The 14,768-nt window shown below is 40.0% G+C and overlaps 1 protein-coding gene and 1 long non-coding RNA gene across 3 annotated transcripts in view; one reads left to right on the plus strand and one right to left on the minus strand.

The window, feature by feature from the left end:
- LOC308596337 overlaps nt 1-14,768 on the minus strand; it is a 646,399-nt gene that overhangs the window by 450,508 nt on the left and 181,123 nt on the right. The gene's annotated exons all lie outside the window — the stretch shown is intronic.
- STXBP6 (syntaxin binding protein 6) overlaps nt 1-14,768 on the plus strand; it is a 108,507-nt gene that overhangs the window by 18,247 nt on the left and 75,492 nt on the right. For both annotated transcript variants that reach the window (XM_081210501.1, XM_081210502.1), the window contains exon 2: nt 9,074-9,261. In XM_081210501.1, coding sequence (XP_081066627.1) covers nt 9,108-9,261 — 154 coding nt within the window. In that variant the 5' untranslated portion in view covers nt 9,074-9,107. The remainder of the gene's footprint in view (nt 1-9,073; nt 9,262-14,768) is intronic.

A 14,768-nucleotide genomic window follows, 5' to 3' on the forward strand; every position in this document is an offset into this window, starting at 1 on the left:
CTTTAATGTTGTAACCTTGCCTCCTAAGGGAGATTCTCCATTCCCTTGATCATTTTGGTTGGCCTTTCCTGAATCTTTTCCAGCTTTACAACATACTTTTTGAGGCGAGGAAATCACAGCTGCACACAGTATTATTCCAAACATCTTTGCACCATAGCTTTGCATTTACAGCATTATAATATTGACAGTTTTGTTTTCAATTCCTTGCCTGAGGATCACTAGCATGGAACTTGCCATTTATTCCTACTCCTGTCTCCTTTTCTTTATCCAGTTACTGTTCCATAAGAGAACCTGTCCTATTATCTCTTGACCACTAAGTTTACTCTGCAGTAATTGCTGAGGGTCTTTGTAACTGGTCAAAAAACGTTTTAAAAGTCTTAAGTATACGCAATGGCGACTGGATCACATCCTATGCTTACTATCACACTCAAAGAATTCTTAAAATGTTAGGTAGGCAAGATTTACCCTTGTGGAAGCTATGCTGGTTCTGCTTCAGCAATAATTGTTCTATGTGTGGTATATAGGGTGGGGTATAAATAATAAAATGTGGTATATAGGGCCAGATGGACGGGGTATAAATAATAATTTTTTTATTATTAATTCTTTTATTATTATTACCGCCAGTTTTCCAGACTAGATCATTATAGAAATAAAAATACACATTTCTCTCTCTCGAATAGAATAGAAAAATGCATTAACATACTTAATAAACTTTGGCCAAAGAATTGAATGATTAGAGCAGAGGGATCCTGTTCCTTCTTAAACAGTCCTTAAGGAATGCCATTTGAAATGTGGTATTACATACTGAATACAAGGCATCACCTACTGGAAACTGAGGAGTCCATGTTACTGCAACAGATGACTCAGCAGTGCTGGCTATTAGATCCTTACCATTTTATCCTGTAACCACCACTATCCCATATACTACTTGCTTTTTGTAACTTTTGTACGCTGGCAGGGATGTATTTAGAAATGCCTCTTTCCCAACCTTGCTTGGTTAGTGGTTTGGATTTGCAAGGAAGTACTCTTTTAAAAAAGGGAAACAATGCCTCAGCTTCACAATGATGCTGAGAAACTCAGACAAGTAGGATTGCCACTTTATTGTGGTATTTTCTTGTGTAAAATGAGGAAGGAAGTCAGGTCGGATAGAAGAAACAAGCAGCTTCAGGTGTCCTGGGGGGCCACACAAAATGCGGTTGTGGGCCATGGGTTCCCCAGCTGTACTATAGTTGGGAATGGGCAGACATATTCCAATGGCTATAAAAGCCAACTAAAATGGATAGCTTGGAGCACCTATTAGAGACCTGTCTGCAGTTGAATGCCTAAGAATTTTGTTTTTCTTGTGCGATTTTAACGTGTCCTTTTTCTGTGTTGAATTTTCATAGGATGCCTTTAGTGTACCAAGGTTTTAACTGCATTAAAAAGAAGAAGAATAAATTATTTAACCCCCCCCCCCCAGAAACTGCATTCCCTCAATAGTCTTGTTTACTGGTTTCTATTCTGTATTTGTTACTTGATTGATTGTATCAACCCTTTTCAGAAGTGGTAGCAACAACAACAAACCCCTAACATTTGCTACTTGCAAGGTATGAATAAAAAATTATGAGCTACAGTGGTGCCCCGCAAGACGAATGCCTCGCAAGATGAAAAACTCGCTAGACGAAAGCGTTTTGCGGTTTTTGAGCCGCTTCGCAAGACGAATTTCCCTATGGGCTTGCTTCGCAAGACGAAAACGTCTTGCGTTTTTTGCAAGTTTGTTTCCTTTTTCTTAACACCGTTAATACAGTTGCGACTTGACTTCGAGGAGCAACTCATAGAACGCGGTGTGGTAGCCTTTTTTGAGGTTTTTGGTGATTTTTGAAGCTTTTCCAAAACTTTTCCGACACCGTGCTTCACAAGACGAAAAATTCGCTAGACGAAAAAACTCACGGAACGAATTAATTTCGTCTTGCGAGGCACCACTGTATAAGGAAATAGCACTTCATTCAGAGAGCCATAATATAGAGATTACTGGAGCTTGAAAGCTGGATTCCTTTTGTTGACCATTCTCTGCTGTGATTGTGGAAGAGAGACAGGCATTGCTGTTTGAAGTGGGGAAGAATACGCCAAATTATCCACTGTTAATTTTCCACTCCCTATCCCACATTTGATGCTATGAATTGCATTCCATTTGGTTTGAGTGTTAAAGGGCAGGTGTTACATACTACAGCCAAGGACCAAGTTCATGAGTAGCTTCTGATACTTAAACTAAAATTGGCATGGTGCATGGCATGGAAGTGATTTTATGGGCTGTAATATAGTCCAGTCTCCTATCAAAGTAGGATTTCTTTTTGGTTTTTTAAAGTGTGTCATATTGTGCTAAAGCTGATTTTATTGTAGTGGTGTGTTTTGTTTTGTTTTTTTAGGTCTGTTCTTGTTACTCTGTGTTTACAAAAGTAATAAGGAAGCGGAGATTTAGTACATTTAATACACAGCAAATCTGCATCTTAACATGCATTTGACTTGAAATGGGATTGCTCAGTTGGTTAGAATGTGGTCTGATAACACCAAGGTTGCAGCTTCGATTCCCATTAAGGGACAGCTGCATATTCCTGTATTGCAGGGGATCGGACTAGAAGATCCTCAGGATTCCTTCCAACTCTGTGATTCTATGATTTCAACCATACGTGGTTGAAGGCGGTCTGGGGAGGGAAAGGTTCAGAGGTCCTGGGCAAGGCCTGCTTAGCATACTCTTTGAGCATGGCACCTTTGGCCAGCAGCTCTGTGGCTCTGGAAGTGGTGGGGATTTCCCATGGGATCTCTTGAGAGCTAAAGGCACCCTGCTCTCAGGGTGCACCAAAGTGGCTTTGTCTGGGGGAAAACAGTCAAGACCCAGCACAAAATGAGTGCTCTTGTGAGAGCATTCACACAACTCAGAGCCACTGCACTGCTGACCAAAGGTTCAGGCGTGCTGCGTGGGACTTTTCTCCTCACTTACTGCCTTATAGAAGGCAAACAGGCTGGCTAACTGCATGGGCATCTCCAAGGGTTATTTGGGCTATACAGTGGTACCTCGGGTTACAGACGCTTCAGGTTACAGACGCTTCAGTTTACAGACACAGCTAACCCAAAAATAGTACCTTGGGTTAAGAACTTTGCTTCAGGATGAGAACAGAAATCGCATTGTGGCAGCAGCGGGAGGCCCCATTAGCTAAAGTGGTGCTTCAAGTTAAGAACAGTTTCAGGTTAAGAACGGATCTCCAGAACAAATTAAGTTCTTAACCCGAGGTACCACTGTATGCAGTTTTCATGTATATGTGTAACCCTGGGAATCTAACCGTCACACAAGATGCAGTTCCCCTGTATTGCACATGTTCACTCACAACATTGAGAACTATGGCTTCTACTCCAAAAAAAGTTTTACTCAAGAGTAGATGCATTGAAAGGAATGGACCTAAGTTAGTCGTGTCCATTAATTTCAGTGAGTTTCTTCAGAGTAAAATTTAGTTGGATGCAACCCCATGTGTGCAAACTGTTGATGTGGCTGCTTATGAAACTCTTCGCAAGCTTATAGTGGTTAACCTCGCACAATGGACAACATAACGTTTCTTGCATTTCATGTTTCAGTTTGAGAGCTTGAAGTGGTTTTGTCCAGACTTTAACTGCATTTCTTGAATAATGCTGCAAGGATGATAACAGCCTCCCACACTGTATTTTTTCTTGCAAGACAGGGCATTATGTATCTAATCAAATATTGCTTTCAACTTCCTGCAATTCTTTATTATATATAATGATAATGCCAAATGCATTACAGTGCAGTCCTATTCATATTTAGCCAGAAACAAGTCCCATTGGGTTCAATAGAACAGTGTTTCCCAACCTTTTTTGGGCAAAGGCACACTTGTTTGATGAAAAAAATCTCGAGGCACACCACCATTACAGCCCCGTGACGTCAGCGCGCAGCGTCACGCCGGGAGGGACGCACGAAAGTGTAAGTTTCAATTTTTTCCCCTCCCCCTTGCCGGGGAATCTCCAAGCTTTGGGGGTGGGGGGGGAGGAGGCAGCAAAGCGAGGCAGGAAGGAGAGCGCGGCTTGGCTAGGTGAGCTTTGGCAGGGGCAGGGAATGAGAGCCGCGAGGCGGGCGCTGCGGACGGAGGCGCTGCCCGCCGAGCTCGCAGGCAGCCAGGCAGGCAGACGGCGAGAGCCCCATGCTGGGCGGCCTCTCCTCGCCGCCGCCGCCCCGCCTCTCGCCGCCCGACTCGCCCGCCTCCCTCCAGGCAACATCTCGCGGCACACCAGGCAACATCTCGCGGCACACTAGTGTGCCGCGGAACAGTGGTTGGGAAACACTGCAATAGAACTTACTCCCAGTTAAGTGTGTATATGAGACTGAAACAGTAGACTTTTTTTCAGAGTAACTTTCTCATGTATTTGACTGGCAATTAGCATGTGATCTCATAGTATAAAATGTGCTCAAAGGATAACTGAAATAATAGTTCTGCAGTATGCCAGCCATATTAATGTTTTTTTGTCTATCTGCAATATGTAAATTTCACAACTATTTTTTTTTTAAAAAAGATTTCAGCCATTGATTCCCTTAGACTCCTAAATTCTAACAACATTATTAAAGTTCTCAGGACACATTCAGGACAGCCTGTTCAAGATAGGAAGTACCATTTAAGATAAATGGTTAGTATGTAATGTCAGTTGATGCAAAACACAGAGGATCATGACAGTATTGCAGACAGGTATACCATGGATTGAAATCTTCTTTGTCCCAACATTCTGTGTGTGGTTCTCTATGGCATGGCAAGGAAATAATAGATCACTTTCTTTTCCTAATTGTGTGATCTAGGGAGTTAATTTCTAAATTTACTCTCACATTTTCTTTAGTGGCTGTATGTATAGAAAGAACAGTATTCTTGTAAGATCATTTTTGTTCTAACTCGGCGAATGTTTAAATCTCTGAATGCCATAATATTGGCACTCCATGACTCCTCTATTTCAGAAAAAGAAAATTGAGTAATTAGATTGGGTATCCCAGGTTGGAAATCATCAAAGTATACCATTCCTTTATAGCTATAACACATTGAAATGCTGGAGAATGTTCAAAACCTTCACATTCAGGTGACATCAAATTTTATCTATTATGGATAGACCAGATCAATAAATTATTACAATCCTTTCTGATCTAGTATTTTCTGATCTCCTACATGGAAGGCATTTATTTTTTTTAACCTATGAGCTTAAAACGTGCCGTGATTATTCGAGCAGGGTGGGAAAAGTGTATCTGATAGTTTGCTTCCCAAGATGTTGCCTAGAAACATTCACTACTTAACCCACTTGAAAACAAACTGTTCCTTGAGCCTCAAGGCCAAAGGAAATGTGTTGCAAAACAGTTAAATGTTTTCATTGTTTGCAACAGTGAAATCTTGCATATATGACTTTTTTAAAAAGAATACTTTTTAACGTTTTAGACTTTTGAATGTAAATATTAAGCAAACAGTATGGGACATTTAATTTGGGTCTAATCTTATATATATAGCCTCTTGACTTTTTAAAATAGTTGGAGAGTCCACCACCTCTCGTGGGAGTCTGTTCCACTGCTGAACGACTCTTACTGTGAAAAAGTTCTTCCTGATGTTTAGGTGGAATCTCCTTTCTTGTAACTTGAAGACATTGGTTTGAGTCCTGCCTTCCAAGCAAGAGAAAACAAACTTGTTTCTTCTTCCACGTGATAACCCTTGAGATATTTGAAGATGGCTATCATATCTCCTCTCAGTCTTCTCATATCCAGGTGAAACATACCCAACTCCCTCAACCATTCCTCATAAGGCTTGGTTTCCAGACCCGTTGCTCTCCTTTCCACACGTTCCAGCTTGTCAATATCCTTCTTAAATTGTGGCACCCAAACTGGTGTGGTCTGATCAAATCAGAATAGAGTGGCATTCTCAGTGCTATTTTTCTAGAAAAAGAAGTGCCACAACTCACAATGAATGCTGCCCTTGTTCTCTTAAACTGACAATGGCGTCCCCCTGAGAGGTGCCAGAACTGAATTCTGGTGAGTTCTAGATGAAACAAAGCCCCGCTCTTACTTCCCATGATCTGGACACTACTGTTGATGCAGCCTAGGATAGTTAATGCCCATCTGTAAGATGAGATTTTCATTTTCATCCTGCTTCTTTTCAAAATGAAAGGTACTAGCATTTCATGAAGAAGATCAAGACTGGTATATTTACTTCTCTCTCTCCTCCTCCTCCTCCTCCTCCTCCTCCTCCTCCTCCTCTGCAATCTTTATCTGGACACAGTGAAACCCTTTCAGAGAAAACAAACAAACATGCATACTATATAATTGGGAGTGAATTTGTCTAACTGCCAAGACTTTGAAGGTAATCCATTAAATTGTTTGGAAAGGGGTGTTGATACAGGAACAAAGGAACAACACCTGATGCCAAATAAACCTTCACAGCCTGAGGCAGGTCTGAAGTCAACAAAGCAGGGACTGAACAGAAGCAAAGAAGTTACTGAAGACCCAGAAAACAATAACATTATTAAAAAGGAAAATTAGTTTTCTCTTTTGCATGTATATAATTTGATACTTGGTCAACAATTATTTTAAGGGCGCATATTAGTCAGTGGAACACAAGTCACTTTGAAAGCACTGCCTCAGAGAGTAAAAAAGTACAAATGATGAGGTGAACTACAGAAAAGTAAAATGCCCATCAGCCCCAGCCAGCATGGCCAGTGGTCATGGATGATGGGAACTGTAGTCCAGCAACATCTGGAGGGACCATGGGAAAGGGAACTGGTCTAGAGTGTGATCTTGTACATGTCATATAGGAAGACTATGTGATATACTGTTGTGTCAGAAAAGATTCTCAGAATCCTAGGTGGCAGCATGAACATGGTAGGCGTTTGAAGCTACATGTGCATAACTCATGTGATGTAGATGTTGGTGGATCCATGGGATTTCCATGTAACGCCTGAGAAAGCCATCAACTCTCTAACCAGGAAATCGAAGCAGATTTTGTTTCATAAACCACTTCGAGGTTTTACTGCAATCAAGTGGAATATGTAAATGTTGTTAACTATCAATCAGAGAAATTAGAGATGGAAAGTAGGTGCAGAAGCACAAGGTTTTGAAGCAGTAACATGCAGTTCTGGAGGCTTAGACTGAAGGAGTGCTGTTTTCCTTACCTATATTTTTACGGCTGCATTTGTCTGTGGCCTAGTTTGGATATTCCTATTGAGGGCAGATTTCTGCTGAGGGTGGTCATAGATTAGAACTCTTGTTTCAGTTAGAGATCTGAGAATTTGAGTGAGGCAAGAGAAATGTTTGCATGGTGCTCAGAATGCCGGTTTGGATATTTAAAATGAATGAAACCTCATAGCCAGACAATTGTTAACGTGTAAGATTTTTGAAAACAAATTTCCTGTACTAATTTTGCAGTAGTTTCATTTTGATTTAGAGTTCTGTATTCCTATAAAACTAATTTTAAAAACAATAATTTCCAAGTAAAGCTTTTGACTCTGGTTTCAAATGTAAAATTTTAACGACATTAAGTGTATGCTGTAACTTGCACACATGCATCCCAAGTCAAGTATTTTGCTACAAAAGTATTTGAACCTTTTGAGTACTGTAGTTGAAACCTTTGAGTCATTTACAGGGTATAATCCTGTGCATGTATATCCAGAAGTAAGATTCATTGAGTTCAATGGGACTCATTCCCGGGTAGTTGTATATCAGTTTGCTGTCTTTTACAGCATGTAAAATTAACATGGTGTTCGTTTGTTTTTAGTTTTGCTAAATATATCAGACATGCTAAATCAGATGCTTGAGATCATGTCTTAACCTTAAATGGCTATACAATACTTCAAAGAGCTTAGGATAGTTGGATGTTCACGTACTAAAGTTGTCTTGTATTCAGAGCATTTGGCATCACATGAAGAAAGGCACGTCTGCCTGGAAATACACCAAAAGATGACAAATCATTCAAAGATCAGTATAGCTGAAAGCAGTACAATACCGATCTTTTAGAAGGCTGCTGGAAGTGCAGCTTTCCATCTTGCACAGAAGAACGTTTGTCAGTGAACAATAACCAGTGTCCATGCAGATGTAGCTTGCTACTGTAAATGGGAAGGGCTATGTCTGTTGATGTTACCAGTGTATGATGTAATCACATAATACTGCAGGGCAAGAGGAGTTACAAGGCAAGCAGTGAAGTTTGGGAGGGAGGAATTTGCAGTAGGAAGTAACCAGGAAGCAGTGATTTATATATATATATATATTTATTGCTTCCAATCAACCCTCTTGTATGTTGAAGTAATTAATTTGTCTGTGATTTAGGAAAGAATAGTTTATTGGTTGCTGCAAAAACAAAGAGTCTTGCGGCAATTTAAAAAAACCCCACACAAACAAATTAGTTAATATTTTTAAGGTGCAACCTGACTCTTTACTCTGACTGCAAACAGGAGTCTTTATAGGAGTCTTTAAATGGAAAGATCCGAGTTAAGCTGGTTTACATAAAAGTGAAATGTCAATAATTGATCCTTATGTTTGGAGTGAGATCCATAGGACATGCATTTGCCACATTGCTGGTGAGCCTGAATAACAGGAATCACTCAAATGTTTTAGGAAGACCTGAGATATAAATGAAGGAACCTGGAGCCTTATATGCCTAAATAAGCCTGGAGCTTATATGTTACGCCCCCCCCCCTCCCGCAAACACCTGCTTCCTGCAAGTTGCAGTTTTTTCTGCTCTGAGAGGGAATGGTGGTTTGGTGAAAAAAATAATACTTAGTCCATGGAAAGAGTTTTTGTTGTCTCATCCTCTCAGCACGACAGATAATGGATTCTGAGAGGGCATAAACTTGATGGCAGTTGCCATGATGACAGTAGCAAGGATCTTGTTATACTGTTCGGGTTTAATCCTTGACCATATAACTACTTTTGTATTTTTTATCTTGCATATGTTTTTGCATGTACTTCCTATTGAAGAGTAATGGAAATCAGTATACTATATAAGTGAAGGTTAATGGGAATCAGTATGCTGTATAAGTGAAATTAAAATGTACCATATGAATTTTATTCTAGGAACGCAATCCGTCTCCTCCATCTCTGATCTACAATGAGTGCCAAATCCACTATCAGCAAAGAGATTTTCGCTCCGCATGATGAAAGAATGTTGGGAGCAGTCCAAGTAAAAAGGAGAACGAAGAAAAAGATTCCTTTTTTGGCAACGGGGGGTCAGGGCGAATATTTAACTTATATCTGTTTGTCAGGTAAGAAAAATGATTTTGACATCTAGCTGTCCTTTCAGTTTCTCTTTGTAGTTTGATTAACTGATTAGATGTTGTGATTGCTAAAAATAATCTAATACCATGAATTTTAATCAAACAAGTAGATCAACAGTATGCTTTGTCATTTGATATTCATAGGTTTGACTACATAAGGCAAAAGTATGGATGTCTACGGCAATTATATGCTGTAAGTGGCAATGTTGAACTGTCCTTGTAATTTCAGTGATCTTTCTAGTGTTTGACAGGAAATTATAGAAAGATGAATTCACTTTGCCATTCATGTGCTTGGAAGGAATGTATGTGGGTTTCTGGTGTTGGCATTCAGGGATTTATTTATTTGGCACATGTTTTATGCAGATTTAATTTGCTTCCAAATATCCACTGAGCTTCCCTGGGCCTAGGGATTCACTTGCTGTATGAGATCAAAGTTCCATTCTGCCACCATTAGTGGTCCATTGGTTGTCTCTGGAAAGCTCACAAGCAGGGTGTGATGGAGGCTATCCTTAACTTTGTCCTGCTATGCTGTTCTCCCATGAAATTTGTCTAATTATTTTCAAAGCCATATCTGATTTTTCAAATTTTAGAGGAAATAAACTCCACTGGTAGATTTTGATTTATGTGAAGCAATACTTTGTCCCAGTTGTAACTCTATTTTACAACATGTACCAAAAGGTTTCTACATGTACCAAGAGTGACTGGCCTCATTCATTCCACATTGTCCAAGACAAGGCAGCCTGTTTGCTGACATAATCTAGACATCTCACAATGTCATTAGCATTTTTACTAAGTTAGCAGTGCATTCTGCCGTTCATCCTTCTGTCAAATCAGGTTTCCTATTGTGAGAATCATTCCATCGTTTTATTTGCATACCGCCTTTCCAAAGTCAAAACCATGTTCAAGGCAGCTTACAACATGTAAAAAATTACATAATGACAGACATAACAAAAGTAGTAAAATAATAAAACATCAAGAAGTACATATTGAACAATTTCTACATAAATTTTAAGTTCTAAAACAAATTAATAATAACAGCAACAACCCCCAACAAAAGCACACCCCTAACAATACCTCAGCCCAATAGTCTGTTCAAGAGCTTCAACTTTTGTAGTTGGAGTCAGTCAGGGCCAAGTAGAAAAGGGGTTTCAGAGCAGGGAACTGGTATTCCTGGACTTGCAGCAAAGATGGTCCCTGCTAATCCACCCTACTCATCCCTGGAGGTAGATCATTGACATGAGATCATCTGAAAAACAGCTCCTTGTCCTCTCTTCTGCTATTGGGTCACATTGCTCTGTCTTTTGAGGACCTTTTACTCCAGACTTGAAGTTCTCTGGAGAGGAGCTCTCACAGAGGTCTTCTAAATTCACATCTTTGAATAGCTATGTCCTGCTTCCTTTAGTAGCCAAATAGAAATCTAAGGGTAATTAAAATGGCTGTATGTTTAAAAATGAGGTAGATTTGTTAACTATCCACAAATTAGCTTTAATTTTCAACTTTAAATTTTAAGCTTCGCTCAAAACTTGGCTTACCTACCGTTTCAGACATTTTCTTTGCAAAGGTAGGGTCACAGCACATATGCTGCCTCGTAGTTGGCCAATACTAATATTTCAAATTTGGCTATGATATAATTGGGTAACACAGATGCAATAATAACTTTTTAAAAAGAAGATAGAAAAAGAAGGCTGTTTTTCCAGGTCAAAGCCAATTTTAACAGTCCTTAGAGATAACTGTATATTGAGCTATGAAGGAGCTTTGGAAGTTTGTTCAGTTGATTATTGCACTCCTTTAGCTTGTGGGATCCACTTTTCTCTCGTCCTTATTCTGCTGTTGAAAAGCATACTGCAGAGAACAGGCAACACTTGTTAGACTGCAAAGGACTCAAGAATATAGTCCTGTAATTGTAGGCTAGCAGTATTGAGAATTTAGAGTGTAAAGCTGAGCTGACATTTAGGTCCAAATGTCATGTTGTGTATTTGCAGTCCATAAGTGCAAAGGACAGGAATTATTGGCGAGTGCACACCGCAACCTGCTGTCTCAAACTGGGTCTTAACTTGCTAGTTGATCCACTGGTTTAAATCCATTGCTCTTATTTAATAAATTTTGAATTTCAAAAGCTCAGGGCTTCTGGAAAACCTTCCTTACAATCTGTTATCTTCTGGTTTGAACAATTAAAAGCAAAAAGATTACCCTTTTACCTTCACTTCAAGATACTGGGAGTGGATGAGTTCCCCTATGAAAATGCAGAGTAGAATGCTTCCCTTGTCCTTCCTTCTAGAAGAGAGGGGTCCCATCCAGCTATTTGGATCGTGTGCACCCCGGAAATGATCTCTTTCCGCTTCTGCCTTCTGGAAGAAGGTCCAGGGTTATAAAGACTAGGACTAGCCGCCTGAGAAACAGTTTCTATCCAAATGTAATTTTGGTTTTAAACACGGTGTAAGGTAGTCTCTATGGTATTTAATTATGGGGTATTAGAGTTTTTAGGGGCTAACCAGGCTGGGATAGTTGGGATAGCAGGCTTGTTGGATTTTGAATGTCTGATGTAGATTTTTCAATTTCGTTGTTCTGTATGGGACAGTGACAATAAAGATTATCGTATCGTATCGTATTTGAAAGAATGGCAGGCTGGGGCTCCTACCTGTGAATTCATGTAGCTTGTAAATTCTATGCTTCTGTTTCAAATACCAGAACCTCCTTTTGGAGAAAGCAAAGAGGTTCATCAGTAAAGAGGTGTTGGCTTATGGGATGTGATGCAGATTGCATCAACACCTGTTGATATGTCAAAATGCAACTCCACCCTTACACCTGATTTTATTGGGTTTTTGTTGTTGTTAATATAGTATTTTTGTACTTCTCTTAGGTTTTTTTAGATGGAAGTCTCCTGAACTTACAAACCAATTTTGGGAGGTACTGCTGGGGGGAGTGGGGGGTTGAAAAGCCCTGCTGCACTATCAGAAGCCCTTTGTGCCCCATTTGAATCTTGCCCAGAGATCCATATCAGGGTTCACCATGATCTCTATGTGATAAAAATTAAAAAACACAGGAAATCTGATCATGGATCTCCATCAATCTCTTATCATTTGACCCTGAATAACCTGGAATCTCAGAGAGAACTAACAGTTTCTTCGTTATTATTTCCTAGTTGTTCTGAGATTCTTATAGATCTATTTCCAGAGTTATCCTCAACTTTTCAGCTTGGGGACTTACAGGGAGGAGTCAAGCACAGTGTGGGCAGTCTTTTAATTTCTTTAAATCTGCCTTCCTACCCTGAGTGGGGGGCATTACTCATAAATATCATCAGAGAACTTTTAAAAAAAGTTAAGCCACTGTGGGATAACTTACAGGTAAGAAACCCAGTGGGCTGTCTTCTAGCCTGTTAATTGATTCCAGGCTTGTCATGGGTAGCGTAGCAATAGCTGTGAGTAGTCCAGCACTTGCAGATTCAGGAACAGCTGGAAGAGACTGACTGCTGCTTGGAGGCATGTCAGTCAAACTTGATATCGGGTGCCAAAATAGCTTCTGTCATCGCTGTCTCCATTCTAGCAGCTGATTAGCAGCAGGGTGTTTGCTCACTGCTCTGGTATGCCTATTTTTAATTTTCTCAGAAAACAGTTTTGGAAATTAAAAGAATCCTTAATTTTTTCCTTCTTACTGTGAAATGTAGTCTCCTACTCCCCAATTGCCATGGGTTTCTAAATAATAGAAAGTGGTACACACACACACACACACACACACACACACACACACACTTTATTTATTTCCAGTTTTTCTCAGTGGATGCACTCAGACAGAGAAGGCAGCTGTGTTGACACTAGCAAACTTTCAGAATTCCTGATGACTTTTAGACTTCATTTATTGCCATACTATAAAGCTTTACGTGGAATGGATAACCATAATAGTAATTCCTTGTGGTTTGGCTGATGACCTGTGTGGCACTTGATGGTGTGATTTTCTTTCAAAGCATTAAAATACGACATTTTGTACTTATTAAAGAAAAGGTGTTGCATACTCTTAGCCTATTACTGCTTTTGTTTCAGGAGGACCTCACCCATGAGTTCACAATTTGTGGTAAATGTTTGATCATGATGAAAGCCATTTTAGATGTGCAACTAGATTATACATTGTGTATTGCCAATTAGCCCTTAAGTGAAATCATAAAAGGCAGCATCGGTAAAGATAAAATTGTGTGGTATATAAGCTCTTGTGTCCATTTGAAATGAAGAGGTGTGGTGGTGGTTTTGTTGCTAATGAACCCTCTAATGTGTATATCAGCTAACATTAACTTCAGCTATTTTTAAATTATTGCTTCTAAAAGCATGACGTCATCATGGTGGACTGCATGGGGAAAAGTCATTTATTTTACACGAATGTGATTTGCACAAGTAAAATGGTTGAAATGGAGGGCTCTGATCCAGATAAGCCCATATGTGAGCTTAAGTGCTTTTTTGTACATGCGAGTATATGTATCCATTTTCCTTTCCATTTCAGCAACTATCACTGTCTTCCACTGTGGAGGGTTTCTTCTGGGACAGCATGCCAGTCAGTTGATCAGTCAACTATTGTCGATTGACCATCTGCTTGAACACTTTCAAATATTCCATGATCCCAAGATTATTACTTGTAGCTGGCAACTTACTTTCACAACTACTTTTAAAATTTTGATTTGTACTATTAATTGCCTTCTTCCTTTCTTTCTTTCTTTTTAGAAAAAATCATTTAAAATGCATACAAAAAACTGCAGGCCAGCTGGTGCTCCAGTATAAGAGCCAAGCAGAAACCGTTCAGTAAATTGTTCACACTAACCTATCATCATTAAAAGTAATTATAATTCCCATCAAGAAATTAATTTCATTATAGTGGAATCATGTCTTATGCACGGGTTAGGTTCTGGAGTCAGCATGTCAGGCTAAAAAATTGCTTATAATCAAAATTACAATCAAAATCTTTTGACACACTTTCCCTCCCCTGTCAGGCTGTGAGGCACAGCTTGTTTCTGAGCTGGAGCTGTATGTATTGGTAGTCCAGTCAGAGGGGATTTCCTGCCCACTCCTCCATGTGTGAGCCTGGAGGGCAGGGATGAAAAGCAGAGGAGGCGGCAGAGAGGGAGAGAAAGAGAAAAGGGAGGCAGGAGAAAAAGGCTGGAACAGTTCCTTAAACTGGTGGATGGGATCCTAAGAGAGGGAAGGAGGAACAAAAAACAACAACAGGGTTCCTTGGTGCTTTCTCCAAGGGTGGCAGCTGCACATGACCTGCTGTGGAGCACTTTTTTTCTTTCTCTTTGCCAAGCATGCATGGTTGAATTTGTATGAGTTAAATGCAAGTACGATGCAGCTCCACTGTATTTCAGCTCTTTTGTGGTTAGCATATGTACAGTTGGTGATTTAAGAGAGTGTGTGTGTGTGTGTGTGTGTGTGCGCGCGCGCGCACATACACACAGAGACAGACTGCTCTTTTTGGTAAAAGGGGGGGGGGTTGCCAGCACTCACTGGAGAGCC

This window comes from Podarcis bocagei (genome assembly GCF_964188305.1).
Source record: "Podarcis bocagei genome assembly, chromosome: 1".
NCBI classification, from domain to species: Eukaryota; Metazoa; Chordata; class Lepidosauria; order Squamata; family Lacertidae; genus Podarcis; species Podarcis bocagei.